At 36.1% G+C, this 24,045-nt stretch overlaps 3 protein-coding genes and 1 non-coding gene across 4 annotated transcripts; 1 reads left to right on the top strand and 3 right to left on the bottom strand.

The window, feature by feature from the left end:
- Positions 1 to 2,408: 2,408 nt before the first annotated feature.
- On the top strand, positions 2,409 to 5,462 carry LOC132189487 (protein TAB2 homolog, chloroplastic). The gene is made up of 5 exons (XM_059604233.1): positions 2,409 to 2,906; positions 3,007 to 3,076; positions 4,042 to 4,213; positions 4,396 to 4,539; positions 5,085 to 5,462. Exons 1-5 carry the CDS (start codon positions 2,440 to 2,442, stop codon positions 5,342 to 5,344), a joined length of 1,113 nt encoding a protein of 370 aa, XP_059460216.1. The 5' UTR covers positions 2,409 to 2,439; the 3' UTR covers positions 5,345 to 5,462.
- A 933-nt stretch (positions 5,463 to 6,395) lies between these two features.
- LOC132167690 (stress-response A/B barrel domain-containing protein HS1-like) lies at positions 6,396 to 8,452 on the bottom strand. The gene is made up of 2 exons (XM_059578700.1): positions 8,249 to 8,452; positions 6,396 to 6,744 (listed from the first exon to the last, which is right to left on the bottom strand). The coding sequence occupies exons 1-2, from the start codon at positions 8,386 to 8,388 to the stop codon at positions 6,564 to 6,566; spliced, it is 321 nt and encodes a 106-aa protein (XP_059434683.1). The 5' UTR covers positions 8,389 to 8,452; the 3' UTR covers positions 6,396 to 6,563.
- A 3,339-nt stretch (positions 8,453 to 11,791) lies between these two features.
- On the bottom strand, positions 11,792 to 11,952 carry LOC132168250 (U1 spliceosomal RNA). The gene has a single exon (XR_009438775.1). It is a non-coding gene; the product is annotated as a U1 spliceosomal RNA (small nuclear RNA).
- Positions 11,953 to 12,950: 998 nt separating this feature from the next.
- On the bottom strand, positions 12,951 to 21,621 carry LOC132185945 (uncharacterized). Its single transcript, XM_059599767.1, has 13 exons — positions 21,492 to 21,621; positions 20,966 to 21,380; positions 19,144 to 19,321; positions 19,021 to 19,070; positions 18,325 to 18,417; positions 18,157 to 18,245; positions 17,804 to 17,882; positions 17,298 to 17,380; positions 16,435 to 16,513; positions 15,600 to 16,335; positions 14,857 to 14,943; positions 14,089 to 14,713; positions 12,951 to 13,528 (listed from the first exon to the last, which is right to left on the bottom strand). Exons 1-13 carry the CDS (start codon positions 21,521 to 21,523, stop codon positions 13,387 to 13,389), a joined length of 2,688 nt encoding a protein of 895 aa, XP_059455750.1. The 5' UTR covers positions 21,524 to 21,621; the 3' UTR covers positions 12,951 to 13,386.
- Positions 21,622 to 24,045: the final 2,424 nt, after the last annotated feature.

Genomic DNA, 24,045 nt, shown 5'->3' with positions numbered 1-24,045 from the left:
AGAGAGTAGTGTTGCCGAGAAAGTTTGGTTTGGTGTGGCCGGGAGTTTGTGGTTCTGGGGTGCTGAGAAAAATGATTGTTTGATTGTCGGTAGTCTAGCGTGTTTCACCTTCCCATTTCGTCTAACACAAACTGTTTGCGGAAAAAAAAAAAAACAACTGATTGTCGTTAGTCTGCCGCAAATTAAATTAGTTTCGCGGATGGAAACAGAAATGGAAAATATATATATATTTTGTTTTCTATTTACTTCTCTATTTCTGTTCTGTTTTAATTTTGATTATTTTATTTTCTTTGTTTTTGTTTGTTTATAATTCTTTTATTTATTTTATTTATTTTTCTTTCTTTGCTCTGTTTTGTTCATTATTTTTTTTTATTATTTATTATTTTGTTTATTTTATGTTTCTGTTTATTTTTGTTTAATTTTTTTTTCTTCCGTTTCTGTTTCTATCCGCGAAACTAATTTAATTTACGGCAGTGCGATCGAGCGTAGTCTAACAACGATCAAGCGCATAGCTGCCTGTAAGCCTTATATGTTTATGTTTTGCGGCACCCATTCCAGGGAGATCGACCGCAGCTATGCAATCAAGCGCAAGTGCACTGCGATCCTAACAACTCAAAAATTGAGGTTTCTTCTCACCCTTATAAATGGCTCATCTCTTTAATACCCAAGAAATATGGGACTTCCAACAATTACCTCTTTGAAACAGATGACAGATGTAATTAATTAGAAAGTTACAAATAATTTTGAAAACCAGGGAAAAAAAACTTAGAAGGATTACCATAATTTAAACCTTTTTTCTTTCCTGAGCACCATACCAATTACTATAGACCTACTATTGAAAAATAAAAGAAAAAAAATCGTGAAAATTGTTTTTGAGTTTTTATGATTGTTTTGTGTTTATGTTGTTTGTTTGTGATTTGTTTTGAGAACGAGAAAATTAAAATTAAAAAACAAAAATTATTTTAACAAACATAACCCCTTTCATCTTCCCATTTCTTACTTTGTATGAAGACAATTATACGCAGTTAGGGACATAACTAAAATTTTAACTTTCAAGGTTTTTTCTTTTTTTTTTAATACAAATATGTTAGTCCAAAAAAAAATGTTTTTTTTTTGGTTTGGCTTATGTGATCAATCCTCACTGGATGCATAAAAGCTTATTAGTTAATAGATATTGTCATGGGGACAAAGAGGACATAATTTTCTTCTAAATTAGGTTGGAGGAACTTCCTTCAACTAAATCTATAAAAATGATATGTGTCATTTAAACATGTGTAATGCACATGTTTTTTTAATAGTATGGACAAAGTTAGAATAAATAACATTAAAAACTCATGTGCATCTCACATGTTATTAAAAAAAATGGACACATGTCATTTTTATAGACTTTGAAGAAAGTTCCTCCAACCCAGTTTAAAGAAAAACTATGTTCGGACATAAGATAATTTCACATGTACAGGTTGTAAATTATTGAGAAAAATGTAAAATTAGTCTATGCATATTTGCCAAGTAAGAGTCTCTTTAAGATTGCATTAAAAAGGTTAAAAAGTATTTTTACTACTTAAAAAGTTGTGTCAAACAAAAATTAACATATTTGGTAAAAAAAATTCTAAAAGTACTTTTTTACTCAAAAATTGACAAAACTCACTTTTGGCATAAGATTTTACCAAAAAAGGTTTTTTTTGACTAAAAAATTATATTTCTCAAGTACAATTCCAAATAGATCCTAAATGGTGCTTGGACTACTGGCCGGGTCCGGAAATGCGTTAGAGACAAAGAGAGAGGTTTGACTTGAAATCAAAATTAAAACTTTAAAAAAGAGAGATTTTAGTTAAGAAAACAAAGTTTAGGCAACTACAAAATGGCACTCAACGTCACTTTCAGAAACCCTAACAAAAATAGTAGTTAAACCACATGGAGTAAAAGGTGTTTAACCCTTCTATTGTTAAACAAAGTAGTTATACCATTAAATGCATCAAAATAAAATATTGACTACGAAATAAACCTCTCCATTTCATCCCTTATTCAACAAGGGCAAGGAAACAATGTAGATATTTGTTAAAGTATTAGTTTAAAATTTTAAGATAAGTAGTAATTTAAGGTAATATTAAAGTCAAAATCTTAAGTTTAAACTTGAACTTTATATTAAAATAAGCCATAGGTTGTCTAGGACCGAGATATACTAGAGCAGCCTCACATGTTGTCTATTCTCAGTGTGATTAAAAAAGTCCATGTCTGTCTAGGCCCAGATTTGCGCCACTTTTAAAATATCTGGTGATTTAATATTAAAGTGGGCTGAGGTTGGGCTTCAAATCTGCTGATTACATTTTATCAAGCCTGGCCCATTATCTCCAACGGATATATGTGGTGGAAGATAACCTCCTACCTGTCTTCCTTCGTATGTCTCACACTCTCTTATCAGTTACACAGAGTACTTCCATGGCTACTTTAAGCTTCAACACCACCAGAATCAGAACCCCTCACAAACCCCTCTCCAACTTCATCTCCCTCACAAAACCCATCAAAATATCATGTAGTTTCTTCCGAAAACCTTCACAAAACCAAGCAAAACTCGGCCTTTTCCGGTCTGAAAGCTCGGTTTCTACACCAAACGAAGTGGAAGTTGATGATGAAGAGGACGACCCAACGGCAGAATTGAGCTATCTTGATCCCGAAACCGATCCCGAGAGCATTTCGGAGTGGGAGTTGGATTTTTGCTCTAGGCCAATACTTGATATCAGAGGGAAGAAGCTGTGGGAGCTTGTTGTATGCGACAGTTCTCTTTCACTTCAATACACAAAGTATTTTCCTAACAATGTTATCAATAGTGTCACTTTGAAGGATGCTATTGTATCTATAACCGATGATTTGGGCATCCCTTTACCGGAGAAAATCCGCTTCTTTAGGTGAATTGTTTGATAATATGTAGGAATTTTGTAGGATTTACACGATTATTTGTGTATTTTGATCAATTTCTTTAACAATTGGTTAATTGTTGGTTTGAAGGTCACAGATGCAGACAATTATAACAAAAGCGGGTAGGGAGCTTGGCATAAAACCAATTCCAAGTAAACGGGTGCGTATGGCTTCGTTATGTCTATGCTTTACTTTTCTATCTCTGTCAAATTTTAATTCATTTTATTTTACTTGAATCTGCTGTGTGTTGAGTTCAAAACCAAATTAGCTCCCATGTTGCTAAGAGCAAATTAGGATGAGATGATGAAAAAAGAAAATCGTAACTTTTATTGAATTTGATCACATTGTGCTAAATATGCATGGAGGATATATAACAGCAGAAATTATAAACCCGCTGGACAAGTGATGAACTATTTCTTGAAAGAATCTGGATAGCATAGACAATTAGAAACAAATCTCAAACATAATATGCTGCAAATTCTCTGATGGCCGTTACTTGGGGTTCATGATTAGTTTAGTTGATACTTGCGAATGGACTTTTGGGGAAAAAGCCTAGCTGCAAAATCAATATTGAACACTTATCCCAAAAGGGTAAATTTAATCATTTAATTCATATTCTAACACTTCTCCTCACGTGTGAGGGAATATTCCTTGTTAACTAGTATTGATTTTGTAACTCCACTAGTGTGAGGAGGCACGAGAGATTTTTTTTTTTTTTTAATTAAAAAGGGTAAGTCGGAGAGACCAATTGTGGTTATCTTACTTAGACATGACCATAGTAGCACCTACCTGCTGAGAGCCGCACAGGAAGAGCCTAGACGGTGGAAACCATAGGCGCTTCCTCAAGTCCGACTGAGTCATAACCTGACCCAGTCTCACCAGGACATCAATGGAAATCCAAGGCAATTAATATTAATCAAGCATATGTAAAAATTATCCATAGCGGAGATTCGAACTCACGCAATAGTACATGAGGAGGCATGAGTTGAATGCCCTTTTATCTGCCTAGTGTAGAGGGGATACTTTGGTTCTTTTACTTTCTATGGTAATACTGGCTCTGAGATTCTAGTTAAAACTGCTTGATCTATATTTACACTTACTGGGGTTGCCTTGATATTTTCTCAGTGTCTATCCCTACTTCTCTGGCTGGAAGAGCGCTATGAGACTGTATACAAGCGTCATCCCGGTTTTCAGAAGGGATCAAAACCACTTCTAGCATTAGACAACCCTTTCCCAATGGAGCTCCCAGAGAATCTGTTTGGTGAAAAATGGGCATTTGTCCAATTACCTTTTTCAGGTACATTCACAGCAGCAGCTTCTGAAGGTTCAATTTTAATGTGGGGCAATGTCATCATGGCAGTATTTCACAAAACCTACTGTGATGTGTACAAATCTCACTTAAAAGGCAATGCTATTGCTATGATTTGCTCTTGTAATGCATTTCCGTAGCCTCTACTGATCTTACTTTCCTCTGTTCAGCTATTCGTGAGGAGATATCATCCTTGGAGACGAAATTTGTGTTCGGTGCAGGTCTAGATTTGGATTTACTGGGGATTGAAATTGATGACAAGACATTGGTTCCGGGACTGGCTGTCGCGTCTTCGCGTGCTCAACCTTTGGCGGGTATATTCCTCTTATATCTTCATCTAATTCATGTTCCTTTTATTTGGTTCATTATATACAATACCAATATGTTTTTCACATCATTTTGAAACCATCTCCCAATATATCCTACATCTGTCAGCATGCCAACTACAATGTGCACCTTGTCTTAAGAAACTTAATTCCAGTATGAAATATTTAATTGAAATAGAAGGTGAATTATAAAAACAATGTTCAAACTCATAATTTGTGCTTTGATTTATATTCTAACATAGAAGAACCATGCCATTTTTTGTTGCCATACTTGTTCTTTTGATGAAATTCTTAGCCAATTTATATCATTCAAGCAAGAAATCGGATTTGTTTGGTAACGACCTTGAGCTTTCACTTCACTACTTGTTCATCAGGTAAACTATCCCTTCGTTAATATAATGGTTGTCTCCAACTTCATAATGATTGTGGTATATAATTCTTCAATCTACCATCTCATTCCAAGTATGTCTTAAACGCTTTTATGCTGATCCAATGGCTATGAAGTATCATTCTAAAAAAACCTGCTCTTTCAGCTTGGATGAATGGACTGGAAGTCTGTTCAATTGAAGCTGACATCAGCCGCGGTTGCTTGCTTCTATCTGTTGGAATTTCTACTCGGTATGTTTACGCTACCTATGAGAAAACTCCAGTAACAACAAATGAAGCTGAAGCTTGGGAAGCAGCAAAGAAAGCCAGTGGAGGCTTACATTTCCTTGCCATTCAAGAAGACTTGGATTCAGATGACTGTGTTGGATTTTGGCTCCTACTAGACTTGCCACCTCCACCTGTATAAATTTATCAATTCTTGAATGAATATTACCCTTCTAACACAATTTTTTCCCTCTTTAAAATTCCATTACTTTAGGCATCCTCCTGACTGCAGAAATGAATGTGAATTGAGGTTCTTCCTTTTTTTATCCTGAGCCAGGTTCACCATTTGCAATTTATGTGACTTGCACAAAATAAATATGCTGCATTCTGATAATTATAGGACAAATGAAACATTAAATGAAATCCATTGTCTTAGATTATTGTGAGAGCAAAGCTGCACTTAGAACTAATTGTTCGCACTAAGAACCAGTCTGGTGTGTGAAAGATACGATGAGGCATAATGCATACAATAAAGAACTCTCAACATTCCCCTTCACAAGAAAAAATATTATAAAAAAAAAAATTGTTTCAATTCCAATCATAGACAAAGAGAAGTTCAAACTTTTTTCTAGTACAGAACAGTGTGGAAGTACAGTTTGCTTTTGGGAGATTGAAAGTAACTCTTTTTTTCAAGCATTGGGTTCCCCCGGATTGAAGGTTTTATATTGGTGATAAGCAGAAAAATAGTTACTTAGCAAAAAGAATAGTTATAAAATCACTTATGAAATTTAATTTCACTTAGTAACTAATTAATGTGGGACTTAGTACCAACGAACGCCTTTATAATTCATCCACCCAATTTGGACAATCCACCCGCCTAACGTAAAACTATTTCTGAGAGTGTTTCCGTATCACTTGGCGATAAAGGGACAAGGGGTTGGGTGTCCTAAAGTGCCTTGATAGAAGATGTCCTTTTTTGTTGTGAATTGCAGCCTAAATTGGCATTATTGAAGGAAGAGCTTGGAAAGCAACAAAATCTCTTATTAACAAACATATATAAGAAAAACACCTAATCAAAAATAAATAAATAAATCAAAAATCAAAAAGTCGAGAAAACTAGAAATATGAAAACACTCATAAGCAGCCATCCACTGGAATAGGGCATTGAAGAAAGAAGGCCTTTAATTTCGCCACCGTTCTCTCATTTTCCTGGTTATTGAACAACCCCCGCTTAAATATTATGATAATCGAAATATGAATAACAGAAACACACTTAGATTCAAATAAATTCAAATAAATAAAGTTTCATCGCCATCAGCTTTGCATTTTATTGCGGATGCATAGACAAATGTTCAATCAAATCAAACGAGTTGAATCTGTTCAGAGATGATGAAGCTGCAGCAGGATTGTAGATGAGTGTCTTAGCTAGAGACTTTGTAGTCAAACACCAGGTATTTCTCCACGTTAGGAAGGAGAGCCTTTGCGTATTCAGCGTGGGCAGGATGAGCAACATACTCTGAGACACCCTCCATATTCTCAAAGATGCATTCAAACACATGAGTGAAACCTTGGTTCTTGTTCCAGGTGCTCACATCCTTCCCCCTGTTACATCAAACAAATATAACAAATAAATCGTATATATTTATCGTAATGAAAAATGCTAGACCTATAACTCTCGTTTTTCATGTTGACGTGGCACTATTGCGTTAGCTACTAAAAAAAAGTACCAAACAAGGAGAGTTGTAAAAAGCACTAATCTGACTTTGGTTCAATAGTTCGGTCATTAGTTGAACCACGGATTTTTTAAGAAGTAATGTTATTTATTAAACTGCTATATAACTGTAATATAATTGGAATAATGTGGCAATGAAAATCAACCATTGGTTTTTTTTATTTTATTTTTTACATGTGCTTATTTAATGACTAATTTTTTACTACCACATTATCAAATTGTATAGTAGTTATATAGCAATCTACTAAATAACATTACTCAATTTTTTAACATATTGAATATTTAATAAAGTAATATTTATAACTATTAATATGCGCAAAAATAAATTATAAATAAGCATAAAAAAATAACACATATTGTCTAGAAAGTTTGTGTAGGTCCATGATATTACATCTGGCCATTCAAACTTTATATTTGAAGTTTTTTTTTTTTAGGAAAAACAAAAAAAAAAAGAAAAAAAAGGAGGTTTTAAGGGTTTTCAGAATCAAATTGACATGGAATAGTCAACTTACAATTCAGTTCTTTAAAATCACTTATAGAATTCAATCTCACCTAACAAGAAAGTATTACGGGACTTAGGGCCTATTTGTGATTACATTAAATAGCTTAAAAAATACTTTTAATACTTAAAAAACCGTGGCAAACAAAAGTTGGTGTGTTTGATAAAAAATTTCAAGAGTACTTTTTTTATTTTTTATTTTTTGTTACTTAAAAAATGACAAAAACGCATTTTTAACAAAAGTTGTTGCCAAAAAAACGTTTTTTTAATTAAAAACTCTATTTTTCAAGCGCAATCTCAAATAGACTCTTAACATCCATAAAATACCTTTATAATCTGTCTACTCAAGGTAGACAATCCACCCACATAATATAAGACTAACTTTTTGGGGTTTTAAAATAGGATCTATAATTTCTCCTATATGAGGCTCCTTAAAATAAATTATCAAAGATTTTTTTTTTTTTTTTTTTGAAACATTAGTAGTTATTTTCGTTTTATAGAATGTTGGTCAATTTATGGGCTCCAAACACTTAATCGGCAACAAATAGCATTTTTTAGAGATTTTTTTACAAGTATAAAAACTAATAAAACTTTCAAAAATGCTATTAAAACACAAATTACACCCCTTCTGCGCTTTCTAACGAGATTGCTTTACTCGTAAAAAAAAAAAGTGTTAATTTAAAAACTTAAACTTATGCATTTGAGTCCAATTATATTATATCATGCACTTAACTTAATTGTTTTAGGGAATTTGAAATTTTCCATCACATATATATGAAACTCCAACATGAAATATTTTTATATACATTTCTTTTTCCCATATTCATATTTCCTAAAGAAGCAAAGAATGATAATAATCAACAAGAGAAGGTTACCATTGAAAAGATTTCATTGGCTCAACGAGGTTGACGAGGTTAGCCATTTCTCCGATGAGATGGTCAATTTGGGCTGGTGAAGTTCCATCCTTGAACTTTGCTATAAAGACATGTTTCACCACTCCCTTCTCTTCCTCCATTTTTGTTCTTTTTCTTTCTTTGAAAAACTTTTTTTTTTTTTTTTCTATTCAATATGGGAGAGGGGAAAAGGGGATCTTTCTATGTAAACTTGAATGTGAATCCAAGATATTTATACTCCTCAATCTTCTTCTTCAACCACCCCCATCTATAATCTATATGCACAAATGCCACTCTCCCTTTTTTTTTGGGAGGGGCAGGGCCACTCTCTTGCTTTTAACTAAGTAACTAATCATATTGTTCGCTATCACCTAATTTGTAATATTCCTCGAATTTGTAAAATTTACAATGTACTCTATCAATCTGCCAAGCCTTTTTAACTACTATTCCATTAAAATTTTATGTTAAATCGTGAAAGAAGGGTTACTTGTGTTTCAATTGACCTAAAATGACAAAAATATCTCAAGTAACATGAAAAAGAGAATGAGAAGACTCACCGCCAACATGTTCGCAAAGTTTTTTTTTTTTTTTTTTTTAATATAACAGCGTGGTTATATTTTTATAAATTTTATGGGATATATTGAACACTTTGTCATATGCATGTGGTCATGTGATGCGTTAGAAAAAATCTTTAACAATAAGGGGCTAAGTGAAAGTGCTTGAAAGATTGGTAGGGTATATCGCAAATTTTGAAACATTGGAAAACCTTGCAAATTGAGACGGAGCCAGAAAATTTTATGAGAGGGGGCAACCAAAATGTTTTTTCAGTTCTTTAGAATTTTTTTATTAAAAAAAATTATTTTGTTGTTTTTTATGAAATAAAGACTACCATAAGGGCCAAAAAAAAGTGAGCATTTGAAAGTAAGGGCCAAAAAATAGACACTTGAAAGTAAGGACCAAAAATTTAAAAAAAAAAAAAAAAAAAACTTAATGGATATGACCCAAAAAAATTTAAGAATAGGGCCAAAAGTTTTTATTGGATATGGCCAAAAAATCTAAAAATAGACCCAAATTGTTTTTTGGAGGGGACCCAAATGACTAAACTTAAAACTTGACTTTACTCTTTTTTTTTTCTTTTTCTTTTTTCCTTATTTTGGGGGACCATGGTCAACCTTGGTCCCCCTCTCCCTCCCTCTATTTCTAATTGCAAATTGAGCAGTAGTGTAATGCAAAAGTATGTTTTTCTTTTCGAATAATGCTAGAAATTATACTGTTATATCATCTTATTGTTATCTTTAGATTTTGTTATTATCCCATTGTGATTAACAGTGTCGATTAACTCTTGAATTTGTTCTAGTCTAAAACACGCTCTTTGAAGTAAATATTAGGGGGATATGAGAGTAAAATTATACAACCACATTGGCCTCAATTAAAAAATAATAATAAATAAATAATATATATATATTTTTTTAAAAAAAGGAGGATATGATCACTACATCTGTGGAATAAAATCATCAGTATCGTTCTGATCAAAAGTACGTATTCAGTGGTTTCTATCAAAAACAGCCTGTCATATGTCCATTTCTGGACACTAAAGGGCCATTAGTGGAGGAGACCCGGGACCATCCATGTTATATCTTTTTTCGGTCTCTTTCAATCTTTTTGCTGTTATAATTTATTATGGGTCGTGGATTACACGTCATGGGTTGGTGTTACCATGCAGGACACTGGTAAATAATATGAAATCGAAAACAAAAAAATCAAGAGAGAGTCGAGATACAGATTTACGTGATTTGGTAAGGTGTCTGTTGAGAAATGCTCATATTGCCTGTATACAAGATTTAGAGCATGTTTATAAAGAATGGGCAACTCTCTCTTATTGAACCGGTTTTATGAGATAAATTAAGCTCATGAATTTTTTCATGGTATCAAGTTCTACCACAGAACGAACGGGGCTCATACTACTCATCTCACATTACTTGTGCATGTTTATAAGAAATTGACAATCCTCTCTTATTGAACTAATTTTATGACATGAGTTAAGCCTATACAGAAAATTGCGACTATATTTTACCACTCGACCGATCACTAATTCCAACATGAGTACATGACAAAACCCAGCAAAGACGGGACCACTTGTTGCGTTGTAGAATCTAAATCCAAGAGAGCAAAGTTATAAGCCTGAAAACTGACATCAGGGCTTGAATTCGGGCAGGTGGGTGTACCAGCAAACAAATTAGTCCTCCATTGGCCCTTTCCATTTGTTGGGTGGGAATGGTTACTACTGCAAAATCCTGATAACCAGCTGTAATTAACTTCACTCATGACTTCAGTGAAGATTTTATTGCGGATTATTGCTACGCCACCAACAATTGGATTGGGTTATGATGATATCAATAAAAAGATTCAATATGCTAGCCTGGATAACCAACTAGCTCTGGCTCACCAAACCCACAGCTTTGGTTGTGAGTTAATTTCTACCACAGCCTCCTCTTGGTGGTTGTTTTTATCTTGCAGGTGTTTAGGTAGGGTTGAATCAGGGCTCGTTTATATTGTCTAGGTGTTTAAATTGTTTTTTGCGGCCCTTATTGAGAGGACCAGGTCATTTTATGACTCATTTTCTACTTTTTCCTTATATTGCTTGCAATTGCACTGTAATTTTCAGTTTAAGTCTAACGGTGGGAAACCCACCCAATTTTCGGTGCTTTAATCATATAACTCTTTCCTTATTTGCTTAAGAAAAAAAAAAAAATGGGACTCATGACAATTTTTTACTATTTTTCTTTTCTTGTTTCAAAAAAAAATTATATATATATATATATATGAGAATATTTTGATCATTTTTATTGACATAATAGAGGGACCTATTTAAAACTTTAGAAAAACTCAAAAACCTAATGTCAATTGAAAGTGTAAAAATCAAATCGAAATAGCATGAAAACGTACTAATCGAATTTTGATTATTTCTTAATTGGAAATTAAAATCTTTAACTTAGACCTTTATTTTAAGGAAAATGCTAGGTGTTCTTCTAGTATTTTTCTGGTGTTCTCCCAATTGTGATGTGACTTTTAAAATCACTAATAAATAAAAAATCAATAATAATAATCTCAAATTTAACGATAATTTTAAAAGTCACATCACAGTTGAGAATACACTAAAAAAATGCATAACATTTCTCTTTTTTTTAAATTATTCATTACCCTAAAGAAAGAACAGTTGAGAATACACCAAAACAACACTAAAAAAGCATTTCTCTTATTTTAAATCATTATTTACCCTAAAGAATGAATTTAATATTTATTCAAAAAAAAAAAAAAAATTATTGGTAGGGGTTTGCCGTGTAACCCTTCCCGTTTCCTTGTATTTGATTAATTTCAATTACCTATTATATATAATAACAACCAATTATCACATAATAATAAAGACAGCTAAAAAGATGATCTTCAGAGAGCAGAGGAAAATTTAAAACAAAAAAGAGGAAACTGAAGACTTTTCACCTACCAAAGTTTAAAACTGAAACATAGGCGGGGGCCGCGCGAACGCAGGCCCCCACTATCACAAATTATGACGTAGGCTCTGCCACTTGGGCAGACCTTAGGCGAGCACCCCTCCCAAGTGCAATGGAGGTCACTAGCCTAGGCCATGGGCCTTATTGATCGCCCATCGACCCCGTCCAGGTAAGTATGTTTAAATGCCCGCCTTACTTCCTATTTATACACCACACTCGCCTCTACTCCAACTTGCGTTATCGATGTGGGACTAATGCTGCCAGTATTTCTAGCTTAGCTCAGCAGTCGTCCTGTTTTTGTTGATTGTTTTCTAGTTTGAGCACTGCTGTAAACCCAAAGAAAAAACAACAAAAACAAAATGTTCGTCACCATCTGCAACCTGTTGCAGCTGCACAAATGTTGTTCAATAAAAGAGACTTGAATCCATATGCCCATGCTCACAAAGGTGGAATTAAAGACATGAGTGAAAGGACCGGTTACAACCTTAGACCGAAGGTTCTCACCATCGTACCACAACCATAAAACGGACAACTTATGCATTAGAATCGGATTACCTTTGAAATTTTTTGTTTGATTTCTGCCAAAAATAAAAATAGGCAAGGATAGGAGAGGGATGTGAGGTCCAAGTGCTCCGGGCAGGTGGGCCCCACACCCACCGCTATGCTTCGTGCTTCTCCTTCTTCCCATTTGCTATACAAATCGAGCAGAGAATTACAAGGAATCCATGTCCTCACACATTTCAAACAAAAAAAATCAAGAATAATAGCCTTTAAATTTTTTAATTTTTTTTTTAATAATCATAGATTAACACTGCTACATCGACAAAGTTAGATAAAAACAAAATAAAAGTGAGATTTTTAGGATTTCTCAGCAAAATATTGTCACTTTTCCACTTTCTTAGTTCAAGCAACTCTTACATTCTCAGTCTTCAGCCCCATTTACACTACTTCATGTTATTTGACCTTTTGGCATGCTGTGCAACATAGTAATGAGTTCAACACTTAAAACAACACCCTTTATGAGTTAGAAGTACTGAAGCTTGGCTGTTTGTCAATAAAATTTGACGATGCATATTCAGTAAAATCCTCACAAAATTATTGTTTTCATTGGAATAAATAATAATAGGGTACACAGAAATTCCACAATAAAATGAGGAAAAAAAAATCAACTTCACTAAGTAGGAAGAGGAAGATATCATTATTCATTAGCATCTTTGATAAATTCAATCCTTTTAATTATGCTAATAAATGGAGTATGTTATTCACAAAAGTACTCGCTAACAGGAGCTAACAGTTTTCAGTCCCCCTACTTGGTTACAATGGACTCTCTCCTACATGTCCGAGTTCCACACAGAAGTGGCAGCTTAAGCAAAGCTACATCTAAGAATCAAGTGTATTCAGATTCATGTAAGGAAATGAAATATGGGAGAACTTTTTAGCTTGAAGAATAAACCCTAGCTGAACGAATATCATCAGCAGTACAACAAGCAACCAGAAGAACAAAACTCTGAACTTCTTGAGGCCTTGGGGAATGGAGAACTGCCTCTTCAGCTTTAAAATGGAAGAAAGCCTCCAGACAAAATAGACACTGATCGAGAAAGAGCACGGCCCTCATGTTCTCGATCTCTTCTGCTTCTGAGGAACGAAGCGAACCCCTTGTTTGCCAAGCTCCAAGGTTTTCACCTTACCATCATCTAGTGTGACAGCTAATGATGTTGTACCTTCAATTATGTTGGTAACCACTCCTTTGTGCCTAGATAAAAGTATTAAGGACAAATAATTTAATCCACAATGCACAGAAGTCACTAACAAAGTAATCAAGCCGTTGAAGGATTTAAATAAGAATGGGATTCATCATTCATTTTTTCATGACACTTGCAACACAAATAGGCTGAAATAGCAAATCATCCACTTCATTTTTCTTTAATTTTATTGGATTTTTTTTGCAAATTCATAAAGAAAGAGTACATGACTTTCCTTCTATTTTTGGGGCCAAAGGATGAAGAGGTGGAGGGGTGTTAAGGATTCAATTGATCCAAGTGACCAGGCGTAGAAAAGTGTAGACCTGAGAAATCAAACTAGACTATTTTCAACCATTTTCAACATGGATCCAACCCAAAATTTTCCACTTCCTACTGTAGGACAGAACCATCAGATATGTTTTCTGCTTGAAAAAAAAAAAAAAAAGGATCAAATTCGGCCTATAACTAACACACTGTTCTTAGTAGGCTGCTGTCTTTATTTTCCTTCACCATGATTTCCTTCCCCCACCCAACAACGGAGGAAAAAAAGGGAAAGAAAAGAAAAACTCACCACGAATTGTCAGATGACTGATGAACTTCAACTCTCTTTCCAATTGCGTCTTTACCCAACTTTTTCAGTATCCAATTAGCATCCATGATCTCATCCATCAAATTGTCTTGATGTGACACCGTCGTATCTTCAACTTCATTAAATGATGTTTTCTCCAAGGGAGATGGTCTCCTTCTTTTTGACCTTTGGCCCTTGACAGAACTCTTCTCCTCCTCAGGATGAGGAGAATTTTGATTTTCAAGAGTGGGTTTCTTAAATTTAAACTTCAGCAAAGGTTTGGAATCTTTTGGCAGAGATTGTGAACCAGGTGTCTGACCATAATCGTCATGACCTTCATTGTACATCTCAGGCTTGCTTTCTGATAGCTTTCCCCATACTTCCTTGCTACCTCTTACTTCACCTAAAGACCCATCTGTAGCCATGTTTCCTTCACTGTTTCTCTTTCCCAATGAAATACGTGTATGCTCTTGAGTAATAGTTTCATGTGCATCAGCGCTACTACCTCTGCCAAATTTGGGGTTTACATCAGAAACTTCTGGTCTAACTTTTCCTAATTTTAGCAAATTTCCTTCTTTCCCACCAACCTTCAAAAGTTTCAATTGGCCAAAGGTATCAGTTCTGTCTCCTGCAAATTGCAGAAAGTTCAAATGACTTTTGTTAGTGCAACTTAAAAGAAATATCAGATTCATCAGATGTAGTTTTAGGAACAAGGAGTTGAGGAGACACTCTTTTATTGAGGAAAAAAAAATCAAAAATCAAAACTCCGACCTTTACCATCACCGAGTTTAGCATTGCCAGCATATCTATCCACTGTAGGTTTGTCACTCGTTTTCCACTGGCTTGTATTTACACTGCCTGTCCATTAATATGCATATATAAGTCGTGCCAGAGAAGAGTCAGGGAGATAGTACTATTTATCATTTTTCAATAAACTGAATATTTAGTCTCTAAAGATAAGTCAAACCAATTATGTTAGAAAACATGCAAACGATGTGAAGTAAAGGCTAAACAATAGAACCAGCAAAAGGAGAGCCTAAAAGAAAATATTCAGGAAAACAAAATGTTGAAAGTAAAATCACTCATCGAAATTTGCCAAAGAAAAAAATGGCAGAGAACAATAAGCATATGAAGAGATTTAAATAGGTGAAGTATGGTGAGAATGACCAAGTCGGGCGGTGGCCATAAACATAAATTTAACAGCAATTTACCAGCAGTTTAAAAGTTTAAAAGTTATTTTATAGATGTTTATATCAAAGGCAAAACCACAAGGACTAACTGTTATCAATCATCCGCTAAAAACTTGAGTAAAGATAGTCCGCACCATAACCATAAGCCTTGAATGACAAACTATATTAAACTCAACAGGACTAAGAAAAGTTAGTGCAATACCGACAAATTCTTGTTAAACACGCACTATCTATCATCCCCATCCAATGATTCATAACAATCATTCTTGTCTAACGATAATTATGAGGATACTGAAAAAGAAAAATTTTAAGCTGTAAGCTTACCATTGGATGTCATCAGATCTTGCTCTCTTTGGCAGCTTGAAGCATCAGACCTAGGAGAGTTAGTTACATTTATTTTTCGTGCACCTAGATTGATAACTAACTTCTTTCCTTTCACATTTTTTGACTTGCTAGCTTGTTTTCCAGAGTCCTCTCCAGTATCCAACCCATGAGGCTTGAGCCGAACAACTCTAGAGGCCCTATCTTCATCACTCACCATCACCTCATCAACAAATTTGTGTTTCAAAACCCCTGGCTGATTGATTGAGCAAATCCCATCGGTGTGATTCATACTTCCAGCCACAGGAAGGGAATATTTTTCTGATCCTTCCTTCCTTTGGAACTGCTTATCATCACTCTTGTCATCATCCAAGCTGTATCCAAAAGACTGGGCGTCATTATGTCCTTCAAAACTCTCGTGGGATTCAGTTTTACCAACCAAAGGTGCCTCATATACTTTTTTCTTGGCATACTTTTTATTCGAAGATTTCTTTGCATAATCCTTGCTCTTTTTTGGTGACTTCTCAACTAACCCTTTGAGAGAAAACTTCAAGGACCGCCCAAATTCATTCTTTAATCTCGTAGGACCACTGTCTTCATCATCTGAATAAGGTGAAATAGAAAATATTTCTTCTTGGGTGGGCAAACCTGCAGCAGCCCTCAAGCTAGCAATCAAATCTCGATCAGTTTCATCTCTTCTTCTCCAAAGCTCTTGAATAGCATCCTCGATACCATTTACCTGACATAAAATTTCAGTACAAAAACAGAAGTCAAATTCAACGACCCCTAAAACAAATGTATAAAACACATGGACGAACTCTCTCACTTTTCAACCAACCTGATAACACTCCCCACGACATGTGGGACATTTATACTGGAGATTTCCATCTACTTGAAACTGCAGATATTTGTCATCACTGCAAAATGTATTTTCAGAAACAAGCAATTAGTATCTTAAAGTTAAAAAATGAAAAAAAAAAAAAAATGATTCACCTAAACCTTAAACGTCTTCTTCTTTTTCTTTTTCTTTTTCTTTTTTTGATAACGAGGAACACCTCCAAGGCAAGGACACATGATTCTAAAAACTAAGAAAAAATAGAAACAGGCCCACTTCAAAAGGAATCTTGCTTCAACTGGACATCTCACCTGGGCCCCACAAAATAAATCTTGAACTTGAAATTGACATAATGGAAATAAGCATGTGCAAAAGCAGCAGACAAATCTTTTGGGGCTGCAATATTCCCTTAAACCCCTCTATTACTGGTGAATATGAGATTTGATTCCATATATCGTGCCAAGAGACTTTATCAGCTATACTAGCTAGCATCTTCTCAAAAATTACAGATTTATTATGTTTTACTTTAAAGACAGTTGAAGGCAGTAAATAGCATGCTCGGAAGTTACTCTGTGGATCTAACAGATGTTATAAGCCTAACAAGACCTAATGTGCTAGTTTTCAAAACAAAGGATGCATTTTCCTCAGGGAGGGGGTGTTTGGGTCAGGACTTGGATGTAACAAGAAAAATTCCAGTAATTTTCAATCACAGAACCTAAAAGGGGAGATTATATATAGCTTTCAACGAAATATCGAAAGGAGAATGTGGTAGAGACCAAACATATATGTCCTCAGAAAACTGAAATTGAACACAATGATAGAGACCAAACATATCAAGTATATTTTTTAATGAACCAGAAGTGAACCTGATGCCATCACACTGGCAATGCACCCAGCGCTGGCAAACATCACAGCAAACCATTGGCGTTGATTCTGAATCTCTATAAACCTGCAAAATTGGACCAACGCACATAGTCAAGTTCTTTTTTTTTCTTTTTAAGCACAAAAAAGTATCAGATGTATCTGAACTCACAGGGAAGGAGAGGGAGCAAAAAGGAAATAACATATTTCAATCACTAATCAATTTTTTCTTCAAATGTGCACTTGGATAATCACTAATCAAGTTACATAAATACATGTACTGTTTTTTTCTTTTTTTCTATTGGTAAGGTGGACATTCTCATGGCCAGAGGAAATATTGTTTCAACTAGTACTCCTGGGCTAGATACATACACGTACCCCTAGAACACATTAACTTTTCCCCCTCATTACATAGGATCTACCCGAAAAACATTATGCAGTATACAACCAAAACAATAATGTGCAAATGAATAAACTGAAAGAACTTCATAAAGATCATACAAGAATATACCTTCAAACAAACAGGGCAATAATTCCCCTTTACAAACAATCTTCCACATGCATCACAGCAAGTGTAACCCAGAAACCACCTGTAAAGTTAAAAGGCAAATCATGAATCTAACTGCTAAAAAGCAAAGGAAATGCTAAGTTTCAGGGTGATTGGAGAGCATTGTAAAACATTTAGAAATATTTTTTACTATCACTTGGATGGTAAAATTAAAAACAAAAAGAAGCAAAACGGCTGTTACACCTTAAGATCTAAAGAACTTTCAGTCATCACAAAACAATATAACAATTAATTAAACATAAAATACAGAAAAGACCCTATTATCATGTGTCAACTTTGACGAAAACAATCAATACCTCACACTCGAGCCATTTCCAGGGACAGTGGAGGCACAGCTGTGACACCTTGTATGTTTTGGGCACAGATAAGGTCCAGAACTGACATTCTGCATTATCCATGAACAAATATAAGCAAGCTCTTTTAATGATGATATAAAACTTTGGAACAAGCAATTTACACCCCACCTTGTGAGAAGGCTGCTGGCAGTAACAATGGTGAGCGCCATCACACCTTTTACAGAACATAAATTTATTTGGGTCTCCAGTTTTTAGGCAAACCTGGATAAAGCAAAAGGCAAGAAAGTGTAAGATCATATAATAATAAGTATACACATGTTAGACCAACTTTACACGCAGCAAGTAATGAATTTTTATCTAGTGCAAAAGCACCATGTAACAACCAGATATGAATAACTTGATAGGCAAGGCACACGATCTCAATGGCAATCCATGAGGAAAACAATTTAAGGCAAAAAAAATGCTAACCTTCAGGAATTTATACAATTTACTGAACAAGGTTATTAAGAAATAGCACAACCAGATCCCCAGAACCTAACAAAGTCATAGTCATGACCCCAAAAGTAAGGTCAATCCGGACATCCATGCTGGACAAGTAGAAATTATCATTTTGGGCAAAATTCTTGTACTGAAATAGAGGAAAGTGAATTTGGGAAAAGAATAACGCTTTAAATTCATGGCTATGCATTAAAACCCAGCACCTTATTTCTCACACTCATGACTGAGTTTTCATTTTATTCTGCTAGTACAGTATAAGTACATAGTTCAACATAGGCCACAAATATGGAGTGTGGCATCATATCATTTTAACTTAAAAGCACGAATAAGAAGAAGAGTTCACTAATATTGCATGTCATTTTTTACCTCACAAATCCGACAAGAGGGGCAGACCCATGAACTCCAGTGGAATAAATCTGCAACAAGTCCCACAAATGAGAGAATGTATTGGTAGGAGCGCCATAGATATGTTTGGCCGCTAAATCTTACCTCTATGTTGAGCCCAAGATTTCAAGCAGCTCCTGTGGTACTTCTTGCCACACTTCTTGCATGGAAGCATCCTTCTTGCTTTCTCACTACCTTCGTTTTCACCAAAAAAGCACAACCGGCACATTACATTCACATTGGACTGACCCTGCTCCTCTCCAACATGAGCTCCTGAGGCATCCTGTTTAATCAAAAACCCAATCAGTATAGCCACAGCAAGAACTAAGAACATAATGAACAAATAAACATTGAAAACAAAAGGCCTTCAAAGGTTCATTACACCATAAACCCAAATTGCCACCATAAAAATCCACAAAAAAACAAGCTAAAATGTTTTTTAATCTCATCGAGCCATAATGGCCATGCCATAGCAAATTAAAAGGAGTAACAAAACCTTATATATATATATATATATATAAGTAAAAGGAGTAACAAAACTGATTGCAAAAGAAAATGAAAACCACTTTGTTTCCAAACCCCATTCTATACGGCCACATGAAAGATTTCTATTCCGTGTAGTGTCTCGTTAGATTAAGCAAATTTGTTGTTTTCAAGACCTTACCTTCCAAAATATAGGGTGCAAGTCGATTTCCTGTTATGTAACAAATATCTGTTTCCTTTACCTCAAGAAAAGAGGACATTACACACATCAAAAGGGATGCAGTGATAAATTTTACTGATGGGCTTCGTAAACTAGCAAAGGGGGCAAAATCAAACACCATCATATAAACTTTATAGTTCACAAACTCAAGCTTCAGAAAACCTAACACAAGGAAATTTTACACCAAACTTCAGGGAATAAAATGCAATAATTAATCCGCAAAACTAGCAATAGGGAAGCACTACAATCAAGTCAAACTTTCCAACATTCGGTTCCCTTCAAGAAAAATCTAAATAAACTGTCAATGCTAATACTAACCCACCCAAATCTTTTAACAAAGAACTTTCCCTAGCATCCAACATTACACAGTTTCAAACTTCTGCATGACACCACATAAACCATGTCAACCCAAAAAAGCATGAATTCAACTTGTACGCATTGAACAGCCAAACTACAACAAATCCCCCTACATTCTGAAAAGTATGATAAAGGAAACAAACTATTTCACAAACGCAAACTAGAAATTTAAAATTCAAGCTCAAAGCAACCCCAATCCAGTGAAATTCACAAACCTAACCACCCAACCCCACAAACTCACAATCCAATAAGACTAATAACATAAAATCAAGACAAAATCCAAACAAAAAACGCATAAAAATTATTGTATAACCTATTTCATACACATAAACTAAAAACACAAATTCACGCTTAAACCAAACCCAAGCCCCTGTAATTCACAAATCTAGCCGCCAAATCAACCCCACAAACGCACACTCCACGAAAACTAAAAATACAAAATTTAAGCTTTAAAAAAAAAAAAAAAAAAACTTATTCCCTGCAATTCACAAACCCAGCCGCCCAATCAACCCCACAAACACACACTCCACAAAAACTAAAAATACAAAATTAAAGCTTTTAAAAACTGATTCCCTGCAATTCACTATCCTAACCACCCAAAATGCCCCCCCACAAACTCACTCCACAAAAACTCGAAGCTAAAATTATGACAAAATCCGAACAAAAACACGCACAGAAACCATTGGACAGACCATTTAAGCTAGAAATCCAAAATTGAAGCTCAAACCAAATCCAATCCCCTCAAATTGACAAACCTAACCACCGCCCAAAATCAACCCCACCAACTCACTCCACAACAATTCAAACACAAACCACACACAAATTAAACTCAAATCCACCAATCGAGATGCAAGAAAGCTCCCTCACCACAGCGGCAACAGCAAGGTCTCCGGACTCGAACCGCCTAGCATAATCCTCGGCGGCGACCATCGCGGCAGCGGCCTTCTTCTGCAGCGCCATACGCTTGCTCTGCGCGGACGCAGCCGCCGCAACCTCGTCCACCACACTCCCTCCACCTCCACCTCCACCTCCACTGCCACCACCAACCCCCTTCTCCGCGACCGCCGCCGCAGCCTCCGGCGGCGGCGGCAAAGGCGTGACCCTGGGGACCAGCACCTGGACGGTGCCATTTCTCCCGGGCTTCCCCTTCCCCTCCTCCCTCGCCCCCCATGGGTCTCTCAGAAACGCCTCGATCCTAGAAACCTCCTGCAGAAAGTCATTCCTGCCCTTCCCGCTGTGAAGCCCCCGCGGAAACCCTAACGAACAGAAACAGATTCGCCGGCTGCAAAACAGAAAGAGCTTCAGAGAGAGAGAACTAGAGAGAAGCGCGGTAGAGAGTGTGCGTGTGCAAGTGTGAAGAGAGAATTAGAGAGGGAGAGAGAGCGAGGGGTACCATGTAATTGGGCAACCGACGTGAAAGGCCATGTAGAGCAAAAATTTTTGGCGAATTTGAAAATTTTTTTGGGTTTGGGTCTGAGTGTGTGTGAGTTAGGGATCGCCTTTCGCACTCGCTCGGCTTTCTTTTTTTTTATTATTATTATTATTTTCCAAGATTCGGGATTCTTTTTTCTTTTTTCTTTTTTAAAATTCAAGCGGCCATGTTAGGCTGTGTTTGGTGGGATAGGAGAGGTATTGTGCTTTGAAACGCGGAGTTTTGGAGAGGGGGTTTGGGGATTGTGTAAGGGAAGGTATGATGTGGTTGTGGTTTTGTGACCAATGAGCAGCTGACATGGTAGTCTTTTTGGAAAGGATGGGAGTGGTCAAAGTCATTAGGCAATAGGAAGCGGCCACGTTTGTTAGCTGATTTTTTTTTTTTTTCAAAAACACTTTCAAATAAAACAATGCAGAAAACAGGAACATGAGAACTAAAACACTAGGGAGGAGGTGGATCGTTGACACTATAAATGGGGACAGAAGAGAGGAGAGAAAAGTATGTGGGAATACAGTCAGAGTGATAGGGGTGTCAAAAATTACAGGGGAATCGGAACCGGAACTGGGAAACTGGAAAACCAAAAACCGAGGACCCAGTTCCAATTTCGGTTTGGAAAAACCAAAAACCGGGTACCCCAGTTCCGGTAGACCCGGTTTTTATCGGGTTATCGGAATCGGGTGCATATATATAAAAATATTTTTTAATATTTTTATATATATTGAATTAATATATAATTTTATACATGTACACTTTAGGTAATTGAATTAATATATATAAAAACCGGTTACCGGACCGGATACAAACTGGAACCGACCGATAATCGGGATAACCGGGGTCCCAGATCTCGGTTACGGTTGCCCAAATCCAAGAACCGAGTACCCCGGTTCCGATCCCCGATTTTGGCCAAAAATCGAAAAACCGGACCGGGTTGACACCCCTACAGAGTGAGCTCTAGCCGCGGCCCAGTAAGCTATATAGTGAGCGCAAAAGTTTGCACTTTTGTGTTTGTTAGCTGATTCAGATTTAGTCAATTTGCATGTTTTGCTTCTTCGCAAACTGTTTTTTTTTTTTTAAAAAAAAAAAAATCGTTATTTGGCTTGTACTGAAAAATATTTTGTTTGCTAATGGGGTTGGTGAGGAAGAAGGGATAGTACCTAAGTGTGTCGTTGTGTGAATGTTCGCTAAGAGGAACTTGAAGAGAAAAATGTTGGACATAACATGTTTTATGTCTTAGGTTTTATTTGTTTCGATATAAAATGTTTTTTGTCCGAAAATGTTCAATGAAAACTAGATAATTTACCCTTTTTAGTGGCAAATCTAAAACAACCTGAAAAACATTTTCAAGTGTTTCGTTAGAAGCTGAAAATGCTCTAGTGACAGTCATCGATAGTTGATAGCGGTGGTGTTGTGAGGTCGACCGCTATTGCTAGGCAAAGGCAATGGTGGTCGCCGATTGCAAAAGCAAGAGAGAATATAAAGTGAGATTGTACCGAGATTGAATTTCGGTGATCTCGATCAATCGAGATGAGAGATTGATTGACTGAAGAGAGCATCTCAATGCGTCTAAGTCTACACACGCCAAATGAAATCAATGGTAAACTCACATGTGTGGGGTGCGGGAAGTGACTATGCATTTAATGCACGCTCGGTAGATTGAAAGTAAGACTCAATTGATCAAGCTCAACCCCAACGACCTTCTTGAGCCTATTTAAACATGAAAAACAAAGGGGAAGGAAGGCTTATTTATTTTATTTTCCCCTTCAAATGAGGGAGAATCCAAGTGAGAATGGTAGAGAAAAAGGGGAGATGAAGATGATTGGTGTTAGATTAAGGTCCGGCCCACCAGAAGAGTCGTTGAACCTGAAATAGCTGAGACCATGAAAAACCCAAACCATTCGCAAGGCCCAAGACACCCGCGGCCTGAAAAGTCTTGTCTGCAGTGTAGACCAGCCCAGCAGTCCAAATACGCGAGGTCAAACGGCCCATTGCAACACATGCTCATGCCCGCCTTGAATAATGGAATATCGATGTTCGGGGCCCATATCGAGGTTCGGGTTTGCATATCATGCTCGTTGCTACCCAAGTCCAACACCATCATCGTGGGATGAGGTTGTCAAGCGAGGTACGATCGGCCTTGATAAAAGAGAAAGTAAACGTCTAATCTGAATAAATGATCTATCACATAAGGTGAATTATGTCACGCCCATGTCCTGTCGAAGCCCCGCCATACTCAAAAGGGTCATCGTGACCATACAAGAGTCAAGCGGACCTCACCTGCTCGCCTTGCCTTCGATCCACAGGCGACACATGTCGTGCTCAGGTGCTATCCTAGCACGAATCTCGAGAAAGATGTATAAGTAGGAAAAATTTGTAAATGAGAGGAGGATGAACAACTGTAAACAAAACAAAAACAAAAAAAAAACAAAAAAAAAGAAAGAAGAAGAAATAAACAAGTATTTTTCATGAATTCCTTGATGAGTTTGGTGTGATTTTCTAGTGCGATCCGAATAAGTGG

The sequence above is a fragment of the Corylus avellana genome, chromosome ca1 (assembly GCF_901000735.1).
Source record: "Corylus avellana chromosome ca1, CavTom2PMs-1.0".
NCBI classification, from domain to species: Eukaryota; Viridiplantae; Streptophyta; class Magnoliopsida; order Fagales; family Betulaceae; genus Corylus; species Corylus avellana.
The sequence above is the reverse complement of the archived record's forward strand: the minus strand, read 5'-3'. Positions and strand labels throughout refer to the sequence as shown.